Source organism: Pholcus phalangioides, unplaced genomic scaffold (genome assembly GCF_987345545.1).
Source record: "Pholcus phalangioides strain wild (caught in Gottingen) unplaced genomic scaffold, Ppha-v1.0 ptg000003l_1, whole genome shotgun sequence".
NCBI classification, from domain to species: Eukaryota; Metazoa; Arthropoda; class Arachnida; order Araneae; family Pholcidae; genus Pholcus; species Pholcus phalangioides.
Window position 1 is genome coordinate 19,057,452 of NW_028301596.1, and position 18,940 is coordinate 19,076,391.

Below are 18,940 nucleotides of genomic sequence, written 5' to 3' on the forward strand. Positions count from 1 at the left end.
TGTTGTTGCAATTTTATCACTTTTGTTTTCAAGTGGTTACAACAGACAATCATTTCGTCACTTAACATATAATTGCATAATGAGCTCTAATATAGGGAAAACAAGGGTCCTGTCCGATAAAATACAGAATCTAAGGTCATTGCATAACTTACTCCCATAGTCTACCCTTTGACACCTCGACTAGGACATGCGTTCCCAAAATACATGGTTGAAAATAAAATGTGATTCACCTTCTCAGCTTTACCCTCAAAAACACTTTTTGGCACTTATGTGCCCTATTTTCTACCAAGTATTTGTAGACAAAAAAGATTTCAGCGCATTCTTTCTCTATCCCCTTTTCGAAATTAGCCCTTCTTTTTGAAAAACCCTGTATGTTTGCTTACACCTAAAATGTAACAAACCATGAAAGATTCTATATAATCTTTCAGAAGAGAAAATGAATAGTCTTATTTCCTAAATAATACATTCATAGTAATGTGTTAGGCAATGAAATTTTCCACTGCAGTGAAAATGACCGCTTGGTAGTGCTAGGTAGTAGTTTTTAAAAATTCACAAAATGATAAAAGTTTTATTTTTGTTCCAAAGGATTTCTTTCAACAAATTAAGAAAAGTCAGAGGGAAATTTTCAAACTTTGAAAAATAAAGTTGCGAATTGCTATCAAAGTTCGAAAAGTGGTCAGAATGATGGTGCAGTAGTTCCAATGTTAAACCAATTACATATATTTTATAAATGGTTAATATTCAGATTCATAAATTTTAGAGTACCTCAAAAATAAAAATTTAAACTTGACAGAAATGTAAAATAAATTACAAAATATTACATGTATAATCATTTTTCCTAATTATAGATAGGTTATTAATTACTTTTTAATGTAATTGATTCTTGTATGGATAAAATTGTATTGTATAGACAATGTAAAGATAACACTGTACTGTACATTTCCCAATAAATATTTTTAAATATGTATAAATGGAGCTATATCAGTTTGAAACTGAAAATTATACAAATACCAAGATAATGATTTCCCCAAAACAGAATATACTAAGTAATTAGTGCTGCCACACACAATTTCAAGAAAGTTTTAGAAAAAATAACTGTTCTGTGTAGAAAACACTACAAAGGGAATTTGAACCACAGAACAACACTTTCAGTTCACTGAGGACTATATATTTCACACATATATTTCATAGCAGAAAAATACAAAGCATTCGGCTTTGGGAAATATTTTGAAAACCCTGCACACACACTTCACAATTCGGATCTGGTTTCTACTTCCCAAAAGAAAAAGGGGGAAGTAAATAAAGACTCGGATTTCCTCTTCAAAAACAATTGCAAGCGTTTAATTTCATAGTTGTGAAAAATGTTTCAAATAAATGAATTGTTTTTAACCCCCCCCCCCCTCTCCAAGAAAGAAATTTTTCTGTAGGGTTTGAAGGCAGGCAGCCAAATCAATACACTTGGATTTTTTTTTTCAAAAGCAGCATGAAATAGAATGATCTATTTTTTTTATTTACAATTCTTTTACCCATAATTTTGCTCTTAAGGAATACTATTCTATTTCCAACAATCAACTTGGAGGAAAATGATAGAAACTGAAGTGCTAAAATAACCTTGCTTCGCAAAAGAAGTACGCCTATTAGAAGTTTTTGAACATAATTTTTTTTAAGAAAATCAGGGAAAATTTTAATAAAATTTGACCTAAGAATAAAACATACATTGACTATGCTTCCTGATGCATAATGCAAAACATAAGAGGTAAAACGTTCTATTGGAAAGATTTCTTAATGGACGAGATTCCTTAACCAAAGTAATTAATGTAATATTTGAACCAAAACTGCATCAAGATATTCATAAAACTTATTTTACTACTAAGAGAATTGGGAGAAATAGAAATAACACACATAAACCCGCAATAATGAATTCACTTTGGTAGGAAGCTGTGGTTTAGGCACTCTTAAAACAGGACAATCTCTAAGATATATCGCAGCATCTTAGTGTCATCGGTCACACACACACCTGTCTTTCAAACATATTTCTTTTGGAGGTTTTTTTTAAAAATCTTCTAAACCACGAGAGCATACAGATCAGTGTGTGAAGCACCCACAGAATTTTAAATTTCTTCACAATCATTTCTTATTTCTCCGTTCCATGTGTGAGCATTGTCAGCATTCTTAAGAATCTCGGCCAGTCATCGTCATTCATCAGGAAGTGTTTTTCCAAAGTCAATACCAGGAATGAGAGGTCATAGACCAATATCTAAACCAAGTTCCAAATGGATTTTCCAGATCCATCACCTCTTTTGCTTTGTAGACCTGTCAAAATAAATTCGTTTTTACAAATCTGCTTTTCTTTCATCACCACACAAGAAAAAAATTTGACTTTCAAGTAATTTTAAAGAAATCTCAAATATACATAATTAAAAGACCCTATATTAAAGTAGCCTACAGGCGAAACCAGTCATCGAAAAATTGTGAGATTTTGTGGACGACTTCATGAAATGATGGGAATTTGTTTTAGGGGTTAAAAAAATAGTTGCACATGTTGCCACAAGAGGGCGTTTTGTTAAGAAATTACACACTTAGGCAAACTTTTAAAATTTTAACTGTTAAGCACTTAGACAAGAATTACTGCAGCAAAACATGTTCCACATGATGGCCATCATTTTCAAATACCATGTGAAATCACAAGATCGCATGTTCCACAACTGACCCAAGTATGTGCGGGAAAATGTTTAGCACGTGGCGTGAAATGCTGCTGCCTTTAAGGTCATGTAAAGTTCTTGGATTGTCACGACTTACCAGACGTTTCAAATGCCCCTAAAGCCAGCTGATGTCACTTTCTTCTGCACAATGTGTTTTAAGAATATTCATAACGCACACTGGAATGTGTGGAAGAGCTCCGTCTTGCATAAAGATTGTGTCTGCAAGGCAGCGACGTGCTTGCAGAGCCAGAATAATTTTGTTCTGTAACGGCAATGCATATCGCTTCTCTGTGATCGAGCATGTCACTGGAACTGTAGAATGCAACTCCTTGTAGAAGTAGAGAGCGAGAATAAATGATGCAATACATCCACACCATACCGTCACTTTTGGTGAATGCAACGGAACCTCTAAGATAACGTGCAGATTTTCTGGTTCCCAAATTCGGCCACTGTGAGCATTGACTGCACCATCCAAGTGAAAATGTACTTTGTCTGTCCAGAGGATATTCCAAGGGCATTCTGAATCGAACCTCAATGCGAGCTAGAAACTGCAGTGAGAAGTCAAGTGTCATAATCATGTGGAACCAACAGCTGCAAATGTGAGTTTTGTACGAATAATATCGGAAGATATTCCGCATGATCTTATAGAAAGTTGAATGTGGCCTTTCCAATGCCTGTGCTACGCGCCTGACACCACGAAAATTTGAAGCTCTGTCCTCTACCACCTGTACTGCATCTATAGAAACGAGTTTCTTCCTCTTCCAGGATAAACAGCCAACAATCCTATGGTTTCAAATTTTATCATACTCCAAAGGTTCTTAACATTCGTTGGATCTTTTTGAATCCACTTCCAAGTCGGATATTCCCATAGAACAGTTAATACGGAGAATTGCTGTTTTGTTAAAACAATTCCAGCTTTAGTTGACCAAGAAAACATGATCTCGTAAAATTATTGTCATTGTGAGCAGCAAACACATTGAGAAACAAGATCTCCGTGAATGTTTCTAGGTTTTATAACAGATGCTGCGTAACATCACATAAATTTACATGTTTACTACAAGTATTCAAAGTGAAACGCCCTCTGGTGGGAACATGTGCAACTAATTCCCCCCTGAAACAAATTCCCATCACTTCATGAAGTCCTTCACAAAATTTCACTTTTCTGATGACTGGTTTTGCCTGTAGGCTACTTAAAATAGGGTCTCTTAAATTATGGATGCCCTGTATATAGTTTCTTTACACAGCGAAACTTGTCAAGACGGACACTATATGAGACAGAAACCTATTTTGAACAGTAGTCTGTTGATTAGTGCTTCGATGCTCCCCATAATAAAACAAAGATCTGTCTAAAACAGAATACTATTCAAGTCTTTGGACGTTCCATTTTGTACAAGTTTCACTGTAATAAGCTGTTTCTGAAAATATAGATCAGTAATGTCAAAATTTATGCTTTGTAATTTGTGATAAATGAAAATAACAATGAAAAACAGTGTCAATTTTATTTCAATGTCATGATTTAATTTGATAAGTCCATTTTTCAAAAACCATAATTTTTTAAGTCTGTTTTTTGCCATTGACATTGGTGGATAAAGCTTACTGGTGAAGTTGTTCTACCTCAGCCACTAATGTCACTTTCATATGTTTTCCTTCAATCACAGTACCAAATTGATATATTTTAATTCTAAAATGGCAAATAATGTTTTTCTTTATCAAAAGTTCTGGTGAAATATATATTCACTGGCAACTAATGTCAAGTACAATGTTCTGTATGAATTCTTGAATTCAGTAATAATACCATAAAGCAGGGGTTCTCAAAAATTGTAGCACAGCGACCCAACAAAGATTTTTGAAAGAGATTCTACATTATATTGCTCTGGGGAGCCGCGGGTCAGTGTTGATTTAGGTAAGAGGCACCGCAAATGGAGAAGGTTGGAGAATCGCTACTATAAAGAATAAAAATTAACATATCAATAGCAAATTATGCCCAGGGATTGACAAATCAAAAAAAGAATTTAGGTGGCAGCTGGATTTTTTTTAGGCACCAAGCATTTTTCTCATGAAAAACCTCAAAAATCTTTTTCTTTAACTTTTCAAGGTTTTGACAGCACTTTTCCATTTTAATAGGTACACCGACATATATTCGGAAAATTTTGTGTTGCCCTCAAGTCCTAATTCAATCACACAAAATCTTTTAAGTGCCAATTCCGTTTTTTATTTGCCTTGGCAACCTGGCACTTGGGGTTTGTCAAGCCCTCTGATTATGTATAAATAATAGATCGTTTCTGCAACTTTATAAATGGCATTACATTAGAGAATGTACAAAATTTCAAGTAAAAAAATTAATGAGCAATAATAAATTGTTTCACTTTCAAAATGAAGAAACCGAAATGATCATGCGAGTCAGACTACATGGAAGAGAAATATGACATATTTTTTACATATATTAATAAACTGATCAAAATCATACTGATTAGGGAATAGGTATCATCAAAAAAACTTTTATTACAAGCAGAAAGAGCAATCAGACATTTTCTTTATGGTTCTATATTATCCTTTCTTGATGAATATTAATTTTGCAGTGAAATTACTAAAATAACAAGATCGCCTTACTCATATTACTTTCCCATAGATATATATAATTTGTGTTAATTTTTATTCCATCCGTAACGACACATATTTTATAACTAACTTTCTGCAATACTTTGAAAATCATTAAAGAGAGATATTTCTTTATAAATATTTTATTATTAATAAAAGAAATAGAAACTGATTAAAAAAAAGAATTTTAAAAAGTGGTTTTTTTTTATTTTCAGTTTTAGTTATGGCTGGCTAGTTGTTTCTTTATAATTATCAATAAATTTTAAATCAAGCATCCAAATAAACATTAAAAAAATGGAATGATACAAACAGAGCCAAAATATGAAACTTCCGAGAGATTCATTATTTTAACTATAAACTGTCATAAATAGAATTGGAAATGTCTGATTGATATAGTATATAATCAAAATGTTCTCCATGACACTTTTTTTCGCAAAACTTCTGCTAGTAAAAGCACACTAGACCCTACAAAGTATTGAACTATAATGTGGTAGGTGAAACTGTCAATTCACAAGGTTACGTTAGTTTCTGCTAGATAATTTTATACATATACAGGGTGATTATAAAAAAACTATCCCGACATATGGGCCCCTAACTATCATACCATTCACAGAAACTGAATGAAATGTTGGCATAAGGTATTTTGAGGTATGCGCTCAAGAATGATATGGAAAACAACAGTGTCACTCTAACAGTTACGGTTACAGTGAGAAAATTTCGAAAATATCAAATGGCAACACCAAGTTTTTTGTATTGGAATGTGATCTCCATTGTGAAAAACCCTAAATAGCGTCCGAACGGCAACTGTAGCATGAAAATCACCGGCAGTAGATAGGCTAAAAGTGAGGACAACCAATAAGGACAGAGAAGCAGCATAAAATAAAGCATTTTATTGTGTTTCACAAATTTTCCACATGACCTTGGGGAGGACTAATCAGGCTGGGATCTCAGCCGAATGAAACGAACATTAATGCTCTGGTGCACGGCAAAGTCCTTTTTACTTTTTCCTTGCCTAGCTCCGGGAATTTTCGTGCTACAGGTGCCATTCCAACGCTATTTAGTGTTTTTCAGTATGGAGATCGCATTCCAATACAAAAAACTTGGTGTTGCCATTTGATATTTTCGAAATTTTCTCACTGTAACCGTAACTGTTAGAGTGACACTGTTGTTTTCCATATCATTCTTGAGCGCATACCTCAAAATACCTTATGCCAACATTTCATTCAGTTTCTGTGAATGGTATGATAATTAGGGGCCCATATGTCGGGAGTTTTTTTCATAATCACCCCGTATATCTCAATGTATTTTGCAACCCAAAACCCGCTGCAATCTCGGTGCTATATTCATAATTGTAATGGTACATGCACATATAGTTATACATATTGTATAGAAAACTCTTTCTGAACTAAAATAATTCATGAATGGAAAGAGCTATGGCTATGCATAATATGTAACAGTACAGTAATATCCAGACTCAGTAACTTAATATCAACTAGTCCTTAATTGCTTTTTCTTAATTTGAATAAAACTCAAATGAATAGAGGCCATGAATGAATTTGAAAATCCTGCAACCCTAGAGTGTTCAGTGCTGTCATTCAAACACATGATCAAGTACAACACAGAGAAAAGAGGAATAACTAGTTTCTAGAACAGAGAAGTTGGAGAAAAAAAAGTTAAAATAAAATTTCTTATAAATGTCATCAAGAGGTGGTTAGTAGCCAACGATTTTAATATTTTTTTACGACTTTAATAATTGCATTCTGCGTTTTTTTTCTGAATGAGAAGAATGTAGTCAAATTTTTTTCGGTAATTTTTTTAGGATGACACTTTGGAACCGTTTCCTTGTAAGATGGGCACTATACAAGACAAAAAACTTATTAAACATTACTTATAATTATATATGTTTAACTCATTGAATGTTTTTAACATATTATACCAGAAGTTCTATGAAAAAATACAAAACACCATCGTTTTGCTTGTCAACTGTATGTGTCGTTTGAGATCAACGTAAGTTAACTTAAGAAATTTTTTGTGTACGTAGATTAAAAATATCTTTTTCTTTTTTCCTCTGCTCATCTGTGCTCGAGAGGTTGTACATCAGAATAATTTCATAGAGAGAATTTGAAACCGACTAGAGTGAGTTATATCAAATTAGAAATAATATCAAGTAGAATATGCAAAAACGTGTAATAATGTAAATAAAGTAATTGAAATATTGGGGGGGGGGCTCATCCAATATTTTCATAAGTATTATCGAGATGGTGACAAATATTGAGTTGGTTTGAGCTCACGAACCAGATACAAGTTCACACCTATGATAATCATCATTTGATGTTATATAGTTATTTTGCCCATTATATCATATGCAGTTCTTTTCTAAAGAGATATTGCTCTTGAATATTGAGATTTTGCATTTTGTATTTTTTATGATACATTTTTCATTCTGACGTGTCTGATTTATGCATGGTGCCAGACTCTGAAAGCTCAGTTTAAGTGGTGGGAATCGAGTTTAGAAGCATCAAAAGTGTTTTAAAACCATGGGCACTGGTGTTCAGCTTGAGCCTCATGTAAAAATTTGACTCTTGAATAAATTCTGGTGTGCTTAGACACATGGCAAGAAAATACTGAGGGTGCTCATCCCTAATGTGGGAAGTTTTAAAATCTCTCATTGAAAAAAAAAGGCTTGTTATATGATAAGAAACAAATGAGAACAATTCAATGTTCGATTGAAAATTGTACTTCATGATGATTATTCACTCACACCCTCCAATCTTCATATACATCTATTGTTATTGAATCACTAAAACTTGCTTGCACGAGTAATCTTTGTACTTGGACACACAAAAAATAATAATCTAACTAGAATAATCTTTTTCCGTTTTCTCCAGAGAACAGTTTCTACTTTTGGTGAATCTTTGCATGGGGGAAAAAAAGCAGTTCATTGAAATAAGCAGTGAGAAAAAAATTATTGGAAGGGTTAATAAATAGTTTTAACATTTAATTATGTAATTATGATGTATTCACCTAACAAATTAAAAACTTTGCATTTGAAATGGCACATGCACCTAGCCCCCTCCCCCCTTTTAATAAGATAATTTTTTTAAATTTAAAAATGGTGTCAGACCTAATCTAGATAAGGAGGAAGAAAAAAAAAATATGCTATGCTTCTGCTCGTTTTATGTTATAATATATTTCTATGATCATACAAATATCTGTATAGTAGATGCATTGCTATATTTTGCACCCTATATATAGGTTTGTATGACTGGTTTAAAAGTTAAAGGATGTATTAGAATTTTTACATTGTATCTTGGTTAAAGAGTCCTTATACACCATTTAATTTCACACCATTTATCACAGAAACATAATTAGAAAATGTATTGGAAAAATGAGTATAGAGGTATATGAGTGGGGTATTAACCCCATCGTATACAGGCTTTTGGCAACAAAATTGGGCAATTTATATTTGAAGTATCTGTGATAAATCTGAAAAATTAGTTTCTCTGTTTGGGTGTTAAAGATAGAAGTGGAAAGCAAGACAAGTGCAGTAGATTTCTCTTTCCAAACCACCTCCTCCAACCGCTTATATGTTTTCTTTGTTATGTGCAGTGCTATCCGGAAAAATAAGTTTGAAAAGTAATTTCACTCCTCTCCAAAATTTTGAGGAATTATTTTGTAAATAGAGGGGTATTTTTTTTATAAAAAAAAAAGAAATAACTCTATTAAAATATCATCTAACACATCACTCGATAAGTCTCCGGTCTGACACATAGATGGCAGCACTGTTGACAGACCTATATGATTTCTGGGTAGTACCAACCTTCAAACGACACGTGTCAAAATTTCATGATATACTGACAATTAGTTTACAGGTTACAAGAGGGGTTTTAGTGACCCCAGTTTTGTAATTTTCAAAACAATGGATAAAAAAGAATTTTGTGTGTTGATTAAACATTGTTTTTGGATGGGGAAAAATACTGTTGAAGCCAAACAGTGGCTTGATAAGCATTATGGAGAATCGGCACCAGGGAAATCAACTATTATTGACTGGTATGCTGAATTTAAACGCGGTCGTACAAACACTGATGATGCTGAACGCTCTGGTCGCCCAAAATCGGCAGTTGTTCTGGAAAACATAAAAAAAGTGCACAAAATAATTTTGAAAGACCGTAAAGTGAAGTTGCACGAGATAGCTGACACCTTAAAGATATCAGAAGGTAGTGCTCTTACAATTTTACACGAAAATTTGTGCATGTGCAAGCTGCTTTCGAAATGGGTGCCGCGTTTGCTCACACCGGACTAAAAACAACGCTTCAACGATTCAGAGCACTGTTTGGAGCTGTTCAAGCGAGATAAAAAGGATTTCTTTCGTCGGTATGTGACAATGGATAAACATGGATCCATTGCTACACACCTGAAGCAAAAAGATCGTCAGCTGAGTGGACAGCAGCCAGTGAAAGCCGCCAAAAGCAACCAAAAACTCAAAAGTCAGCTGGCAAGGTTATGGCATCCGTATTTTGGGACGTGCATGGTATTTTGTTCAGACTATCTTGAAAAAGGTAAAACTATCAATAGCAAATATTACATGGCATTATTGGATCGATTGAATGTAGAAATCAAGAAAAAACAACCTCACATGCAAAAGAAAAAAGTGCTGTTCCACCAAGACAATGCCTATTATCACAAGTCGATGAAAACGATGGTTAAATTGAATGAATTACGCTTCGAATTGCTTCCTCACCCACCGTACTCTTCAGATCCGGCTCCCAGCGACAACTGGCTTTTTGCAGACATCAAAAAGATGCTCCAGGGAAAGAAATTTAGCTCAAATGAAAAAGTGATTGCCGAAACTGAGGCCTATTTTGAGACCAAAGACAAATCGTTCTATAAAAAAAAGGCATAGAAAAGTTAGAGGAGTGTTGGAATGAATGTTCTCTTGAAGAAGAGTATGTTGATGAATAAAGTCGAATTTCTAAAAAACAAATTGTTTTTCTTAGTTAGACCGGAGACTTATCGAGTGATATGTTAAGATTTGGAGGAGTATTTTCACTTCTCAACAAAACTTGAGGTAAAATTAAATTTTGATGCGTATTGGCAAACACTGGTTGTTTACGTTAATAGGAGAAAGATGCATTATATGTTTGGGATAATCACCAAACCGGAGTGTAGAAAAATAGGAAAAAATCTTCTGTTGACCGCAAACATGACTTTTTAAGAGCGATTATATAGTGTTCTTTGAGGAGAGAGAAATGTAGAGCCTGTGCTTCCCTCTGAAAATTAAAACAATTGTGGTGCCCCATTTGCCCATGCGAGAAACAAGCATTGGATTGGCTATGTGTGAAGACCCCTGGTTTAAAGTAAATAAAAAAATTGAAAACTTATGCAAAAGGTTGTCGAAACACAAAAAATTTGTTATCTGATATCACTTTAAAGTCATGTCCTGTTTTAAATTGACATCTGAATTTCAGCTTCTCCACTTTATTATTCTTATCATTCCTACGTTATTTTACATTGATTAAAAACAAAAAATCTATCACTGAAGTGAGGAATTAAAAATATAAAAACAAATCAAAGTTCAATCTACCTCTTTCCCCCAGTTCCTAATTTTTTAACAAATGTTTTCCTGTAAGAATCCCTTCATGAGATTCAGGTCAGGAAAACATATGAACCCTTCCACATACATATGCGCAGTAGGGGTCTAATTACTGTGATGATGTGTTTGAACCTCTGAGGTTTTTCCATACCTGAAGGTCAGTCTACCTTTGTAAGGATACGTCTCAATCACAAATTAAAAAAAAATTGACATGCCAGCAAAAAATTTTCAGAAATATATTTTTTTCATACAAGATGTTTTAAAAATTTATAAAAAATTAATTTTCAGTTCGAGAGATAAGACATTTATAGATTTTGGGATTAAGAGTTCGATAAGTGCCAGGTTGCCATGGCAACTAAAAAATTGGTAGTGGCACCGAAAATTTTATATCAGTGGTTGCTAAATTGGTGTCAGTGAACAATCAGTATATCAAAATCAGTTTAAATCAGTATATCTACAAGAGGGTGACTATACAGTATGTCCTGGAAAACTTGAAAGAAACCTTATTTGGAGGAACCTTTTTGGGGAAAAAAATTTCTTGGCTTCTAAAAAATTGTTCTGGTGCCTGAATGTTTTGCGATTCGTCATGCCCTGAACTAAGATAAATATATACGAATTATATTTCCACAGTATTAAAATCCAAAACAATAGAATGTTCCAACCCTTGTTATAATAGATAGATTCATTTAGACAAGATACAAGTTTTCATCACCAAAAATAGACAAGTATTTTAAAATGCATGTGTTAAGTACTTATACAAACTAGAAATTCACTCTATAGCATATATATTAATATTTTAGGTGTATGGAAACTGCTGTCACTCAGAACAACATAAGGAATGTACTGTTGTACTTTGAGATACAGCTGTAATAACATATATTTTAAAATTGAAATTTTTAACAACTTTTGACATTTAAAATTAATTACAGAAACATCTCACATTCAAAAAAATCGAAAGTAAAAAAATATATATAATCAAATTACTTACCAAATGTTGAACTTTTACACAATCTCAAGGTGAACTGAACTCTACACAATAGAGCCTCCATTAACGAACTGTATAACATTTTTGGCTTTTACTTTCACATCCGCAAATATCGGATTTCGCGTAATAATTTCCCCATGATTACTTCCCTCCACCCAGAACTCTGTAAAATAGTCTGAGAACTACCAGAACTCTCTCAAGTAAATAATGTCATTTAAAAAATTGAGTGCAAAAAAACTTGTTCTCTTCAAATAGTGGAAATATAGTTTAACTTCAGTTTACCGACAAATTCATTCCAAGAACACATGCTCATAATCCACAACACACATTTTATCAGATCAAACTTTCCATAAGAAATAATGGAAACTGGAATGATTCATTCCATAACCATCTGCCTCACACTAATTATGATCCTTTTCAAAGATACAGTGCACGTTTATTTTTATATTAATTGGGGATTTTACTTTATATATTTTATTAAAGGCACATTAATTTTGTGGAATGATACAAGAGTGAAATCTCTAGCAAGACACAATTTTTCCTGAGTTTGAGATATGAATGCCACTTTTGTAGTCACACTGCATCTTAACAAATGGGTCTAAGTAGGAAAAAAAAATCTCCAGAACTCAATGATTTTCATTAATATGCATATGTACATGATATACGCCTAATTTTTTTTTTTTATTTTGTCTCTTATTGAAACCCCAAAACAAGCTCAGTATATCTGTGAAATTTATTTCATCCCTTTTGAGATGTACCTTCGTTTACAAACGATTCATTCCAATAATTTAAATTTAAACTGAAGTATAAATTCTTAACTTTTGCACTCTCAAAAATTTGGTTCACTATTTTCTTGTGCTTGAATGTAGCAAGTTGTAAGCACATTAAAGCAAGAAAAAGGATTATACGATAAAATAGAATTTTCGTTATTCCATAGATAAAGAACATGAGTAACAAATGTCAAGACGTCAATTTATGGGATTTTATTGTACTAAGAAAATGGGTAAATCATAAAACATTTTCCTACTTTTGTTAAAAAAAAGCCCCCTGTAAAAAAATTAACTTTTTTTAATGAGAATATGAAGCCAATTCAATGAAGTGGATTTACTCTTGTACTTTTACAATTTAAAGCACTACATTCAGTAAGAATTTCTTGATATGCGAAGAAAATTATAAGTGATTTTTCCAAATAGTATGTCATGGTACCTCAAACTGGCATGATGCTAGTGCGACGAGATATATTTCAGGAATAAAATTATATTCAGCACGATAAAAAAGCTGTGGCTTCCACTCACAATTAGTGTTTCATTGCAATTTTAGATGTTGAAATACCTCCAAGTTGAAAAATAAGTTGGTGTGGCAAATATTTGAAATAATGGTGCTGTGAACATAAACGTTTGGGAATCCTTGCATTTATAAATTGTTTCCCCCATTAAAAAATTAGAAAAATATGCTTTCAATATTCATTAAGCATGAATAACAAATAAAAAACATCAAGTAACATGTTCACCTAACATCAACTATACTGTTTCAGATGTGTAATCACTGAAACAACATACATCAATATGCTAACCACAATACCAAAACTAATGGTGTAAAAAGGGAGGGTATGCCATTCACCTACAGAACCAAAAAGAATTCAGAAATTTCAAAACCCTCACAATTTACTGTAAATTTCTGTCTATAAGATGCAGATTATATGTTGAAAAACATCTAAATTGCTCTGAGCTGATTGGTCAGCTCCGCACAACCTGCAGCTTTTTTTTATCCTGAGATTTAGAATACATAAAAAAAAATTTGAAAAATATAATTCACCAAAATATAATTTTTTTTACAGATAAACAGATTGCATACAGATAGATGCAAATGGAAGAATTAACTTTATTCCTAAAAGAGACCTGGCCAAAACCCAGATGTGTGTATGCAGATTATATGCCCTTGTAGTTTCTAGGATAACATTTTTCCTCTAAGCAGTTTTCATGATTAAAAACATATGGAATCGCTAAATGTAAAAAAGGGTAGTGCTTCCTTTTTTTTTTAAATTTTTATAGATTTGGGTAATAGACACACCAACGTTGTTTTATGGTATAAAATTAAATGTATTCATTAATGCTTCATTAGATGTATTCCACAGACACTACAATTAAATAATTTAATAAAAACTATTGGAGAAAAAGCTTTTTCTCTCTCTCCTGACAACTCAAAATATGAGACGCGACCTCCCTTTTTTACATTCAGCGATTCATATATACGTGCAGATTATATGCAAGAAATTATGGTGCTTTCATACCATTTTTATAATTCAACTACAATCTCAAGATACTTAAAAAACCAAAGGCAAATACCCATGTTAATATATTCCTTAAGAAACCTCAAATGAATCTCTAGGTACTACAAAGAGAAAAAAATTTTGATTCATAATTCACTGAAACGTACTATAAGGCTTGAAAGGCAATGAATTATGTATGCCTTATGGCAGTGGTTCTCAAATTTTATCTGCCCAAGACTTATCTGCAAGGCTGATGCCTTGCCATCATTAATCTGGGGCTTCCCCAGAAAAGTCAAGAAAAGAATCATTTCAAAGTGCTGAAAGGGCCACATCAATACGCCAACTCTTCACAACACCACTGACCGAGGTTGGCAGCACCCAATAAGAGCCACAATACATGCTCTGAGAACCACTTTGAGAGCCACTCCACTTATTTGCCATAAGGCGAATAAGTGGAGTGCCTAGACTTCAGACACTGCCCATAGCATAGGCCAATATTTATATAAAAACTATTATGATTGTGAAGTTTTAAACCCTAATTCAACTACTTTGATATAATCATTTAACAAAGGTATTTATCACACACATTTTCAAAAAACCTTATTTCATCTCTTTTACACACACAGCTATACAGATATTCACTCGCATTCAGTTTTTCTTATCCAAAATGAGTTCAACTTCACTCCCCAAGTTTCAGAGACACATTCACCACAGAAATAAGCAGGCTGAAAAAATTGCAAAGCACCAAGTTCAGATAAGTGGTAAATTTGGGGAATGAGTAGTTTAAAAAAATTTAAAAAGAAGGGGGGAGGACAGCAAAAATGTTTTATAGTCTACAGGCAGCAAAACCATAAATTTGCCTCTAGAAAGTTTTATTGTATGTATACCTGAAACTGCAATGTAACGCCTATTAATATTAACAAAACAAAGGGCCACTCTCAAATAATCATGCATCCATTATTTGTGTCTTGAAGATTTTTCCCTCGGAATTTTATACCTCACGATATTTACTTTGGCTATCACATACATAAGAATTGACCCTACTCTGCACTTAGGTCAAAATATGGAGGCTCTACTGTGCATAGAACTTTTCATACAACATAAGTGTTTTCAACAACAGTTTTATAATTCTAGCAGAATCTAAAACAATATGAATTTTTTCAAATTTTTTATAGAATATCAAAGAGAATTGCAGCACTATATTGTGTAGTATATCTATCTTCTTAATCGTACACTATTTGAAAAGAAAAGATTTTTAAAAAAGGTGTCGATCCAAAAAAATAATCAACAAATAGAAATTTTAGACTTCATGTGAAAGAAATATTGTAATTGAAAAGTTTCCATTTTTTTCAATTCATTGAAAACATTGTGTAAAGGTTCTCTTTCTCTATGAGGCTTCTGCTGTTGTAAGAGTACCATAATTTCCTGCCTATAGTCTGCAAATCATACATTAAAGAAACATTGATTTCTTAGTGTGGACCATGGGCCACTGCATATTTATTATCAGCAGCTTTTTTACCCTTGAGGTTGGAATAAAAATGAATATTTTTTTTAATTAATCCACAAATATATTTTTTCAAAGATATCTAATGGCATACAGATGAGACTAAAAAAGAATCAACTTTTTTTCTAAAAAATATATATGTGCGACCAACTTTTTTTATTCATGAAGATTTTGTAAGTGGTGAAATAGATCCCTTACCAGAGTGCTAATCCTATGATCTAGCGGAGATCTTACCTTTGTGCACTCATAGTTCTACAAATACGATAGAATTTAAATTGATAGCATTTTCATTTTACACGTCATGTTAATGAAACGAAGTGTTCATATTGCGATATTTTGTTCACTCGCAGATGAAATGCCACTGCAGTCACAGAAATTTCATCCTTCAAATATTCAGATGCAGATGATTTAAGGACTATTCTCAGAATAACAAAATTTGCAAGTGCGAATTATATGCCATCAAGATAATCCTTGATAATACGCAAGAAATTACTGTAATTTTAATCATTCCTCATAATATTTGCTCTTTGAATGGAACAATTTTTTAAAAAGTACTAAAAAATTTTAAATCATTGACATTTCTTTTTCCATTGTTGCCTTAACCAAAGGTAGTGAGCTGCTGAAACATTGGTTTATTGAAATCTAGGGATACATCTGGGGCATATTGTATGGCAATGTTGATACACGCTCATTAAAAATTTTTACATACTACATAAATATTTATGAAAGCATACACCTAATTCAAACATCAAAAGTAACGGCAGGTTACATTCTTCAGTGGTTTTTCTTCCTTTTGTGATTGTATTCATTCAAATAACAGCATAAAATTAGAATCCAATTTCTGAGAAGTATAAATTACATTACTTATATCAATCTCTAATACCCCACAGCAGAATGTTTTGCATTGTTCTGGAGCAAGCTCATGGCTGACTAGAAATGTCCTGTGGTGAAAACTCCCATAAGCGTTTTTTACACTTTTCTTAAAATTCTTTCAGCTGGTTCTGCGACATACGTCACAGATTTCAGCATATTATCCTTTGGGGCTCTACTATCTTCATCACAGCATATAAATACAGAAGGGAGCATATGTTTATGTTCCCTTCCTCTTTCATGCACAGGAAAACCCATTTATACTACAAATTAAATGCTGTTATTCCTTTGAGAGATGCGTTGAGCACATAATCTGCCTCTCATTCCCTGTTCCCCTAAATTATTTGAGCAAATATGCTGTTCATATATTGCAATGGTTCTCAACCACACATCATGAATAAGATGGGCTGATATAATCACAAGAAAAAGAAAAACTAGTGTTTCAATAGTAATATTTTTTCCCCCCAATTTTTGTCTAAGATGAATGTATTTATACAGCTGTGCAATTGTTAATTTTGCCATTTACCATACCAAAATTTAATTTTGAGATACATTATTTCCAAGAAGCTGTCTACACACCATCGCTGTTCATGCAAAATGTTATAAGTCAAAATTTAAAAACATTTTAATACCACGTAAGAAAACATAATTAGATGTGTTTTCATGTTCTGTAAAAATGTGATGTTTCTAACCAATAAAAAGATGAATATGAAATTTTTACAGAACACAAAAAACACACGTGAAGATGCTTTGGGCATTACAAAATGTTAAAATTCTGACACGCAATATTTTGCATGAATAGAGACAATATTCAGATTTATTTTTCACTCAAAATACTGGAAAAGTTGCAAACTTTGGGCCAGCAGGCCGGATATAACCCTCAGAAGCTTCATATTCAGACTGCAGCCTGTTATATAATTGAATTTGAATTATACCTATGGTTAGAAATTTAAAAATTTAAATGATTTCATGACTGCTTACACAAACAAAGACGACTTTACTATACTGTTTGAGTTTGCAGAATATCACCTGCATATGCATAGAATATTGTTGAATACAGCCTGAAATACAATATAAGCTGGCCCTTTGATTTTTTTAACTTGAAACCCTTTTATATATACTTCATTCAAATTTCAACAAAAGATGATTCAAACAAAACTTTGTCATACTTACGGATCTACTGAGCTTTTCATGCCCACCACTGTCTTTTTATGGGTTATTTTGATCTTTGGTCGTTTTCTTGGAGGACATTTAACATCTTGATTATTTTTCTTTTTGAATGGATTTTTTTCTTCCGACACAAGTTCTTTTGATGATGTTAACTTAGAAGGTATTTTTCTGATTCTTCCAGACTTACTTGACACTGGAGTTTGTTGGTGTGAATCTGTCCCGACAGATTTTGGCAGCTGATTTGATTTTAAATCATTTGATGTCTTAGTTGGATGAGATTGAGTTTTCGACATATCAGTCAATGTCTCAGTTGCATCAGCTGGTAAACCTGTTGAAATATCTGGCGTACATGGTTTTTCCAGAGATTTGTTTGATACTTTTTCTGTACTATCTTTCAAATTAGTAGCACTGGTAATACTCAATCTGTCACCAGAAGAATCTGCAAAAGACTCTTCTAATCCTTCTCCTTCATCCAGTTCCTTATAATTTCGCTTCAATTTTCTGGTCGATTTTTGAGACGAACTGCTATCAAGAATATTCTTATGACCCACTGTCTTTGATGTTGGTGACACTTTAATTTTCAAAGATACCGGTAATGACTTTCGTGGGGCTTTTTTCATTGATGGGGGGGTTTCATCACTCACAGAACTTTGTGGTGTTTGAGCTGGAGAGCTGTCAGTAGAATCCCCTATCCTGGGACGAGCTCCTCTTTCTTTTTCAAACGGGTCTCTATAGATTCTCTCCTTTGCAAATGTGAAGTTTTCCAAACTCAGTCCACATTCTCTGTGTTCAGACACTATAACAAATATTTAAACGAATATCAGAGTAGCAATTCAAATAAGTTGATTCAAGGATGAAAAATTATAGGAGTCTAGCACTTTTCTATTTTTTTATCACATTTTAATAAGAAACCTATTAAGAAATCACAATTTTTAATGCAAGTAATATGCATAATAATGAAAAAAATTGTAGAATATGATACAAGTGATTTAGAGCCAGTGACAACATGTTAAACAATATATTAAAATGGGCACGTGAGTGTCAATCCACGTGAAATCATCCAAGCAATGGGGCTGGATATTTCAGATGAAATAACAGCACTCGACAAATTCCAGGATTTAAGGTAACTAAAAAATTGATATTTGCCGATGAAATTTTCCACGTGCAGTTACTAAATTGGGGACGAACAAAATTTTCAAAATCTATATTAGCAACTCTACTAACACAGAAAAGGTCACCAATTACAAAT

At 32.9% G+C, this 18,940-nt stretch overlaps 1 protein-coding gene across 2 annotated transcripts in view; it reads right to left on the reverse strand.

Annotated features, from left to right (window-relative positions):
* Window positions 1-18,940, reverse strand: part of LOC149088211 (uncharacterized) — an 88,130-nt gene that overhangs the window by 37,072 nt on the left and 32,118 nt on the right. For both annotated transcript variants that reach the window (XM_089245560.1, XM_089245561.1), the window contains exon 7: window positions 17,695-18,487. In XM_089245560.1, coding sequence (XP_089101686.1) covers window positions 17,695-18,487 — 793 coding nt within the window. The remainder of the gene's footprint in view (window positions 1-17,694; window positions 18,488-18,940) is intronic.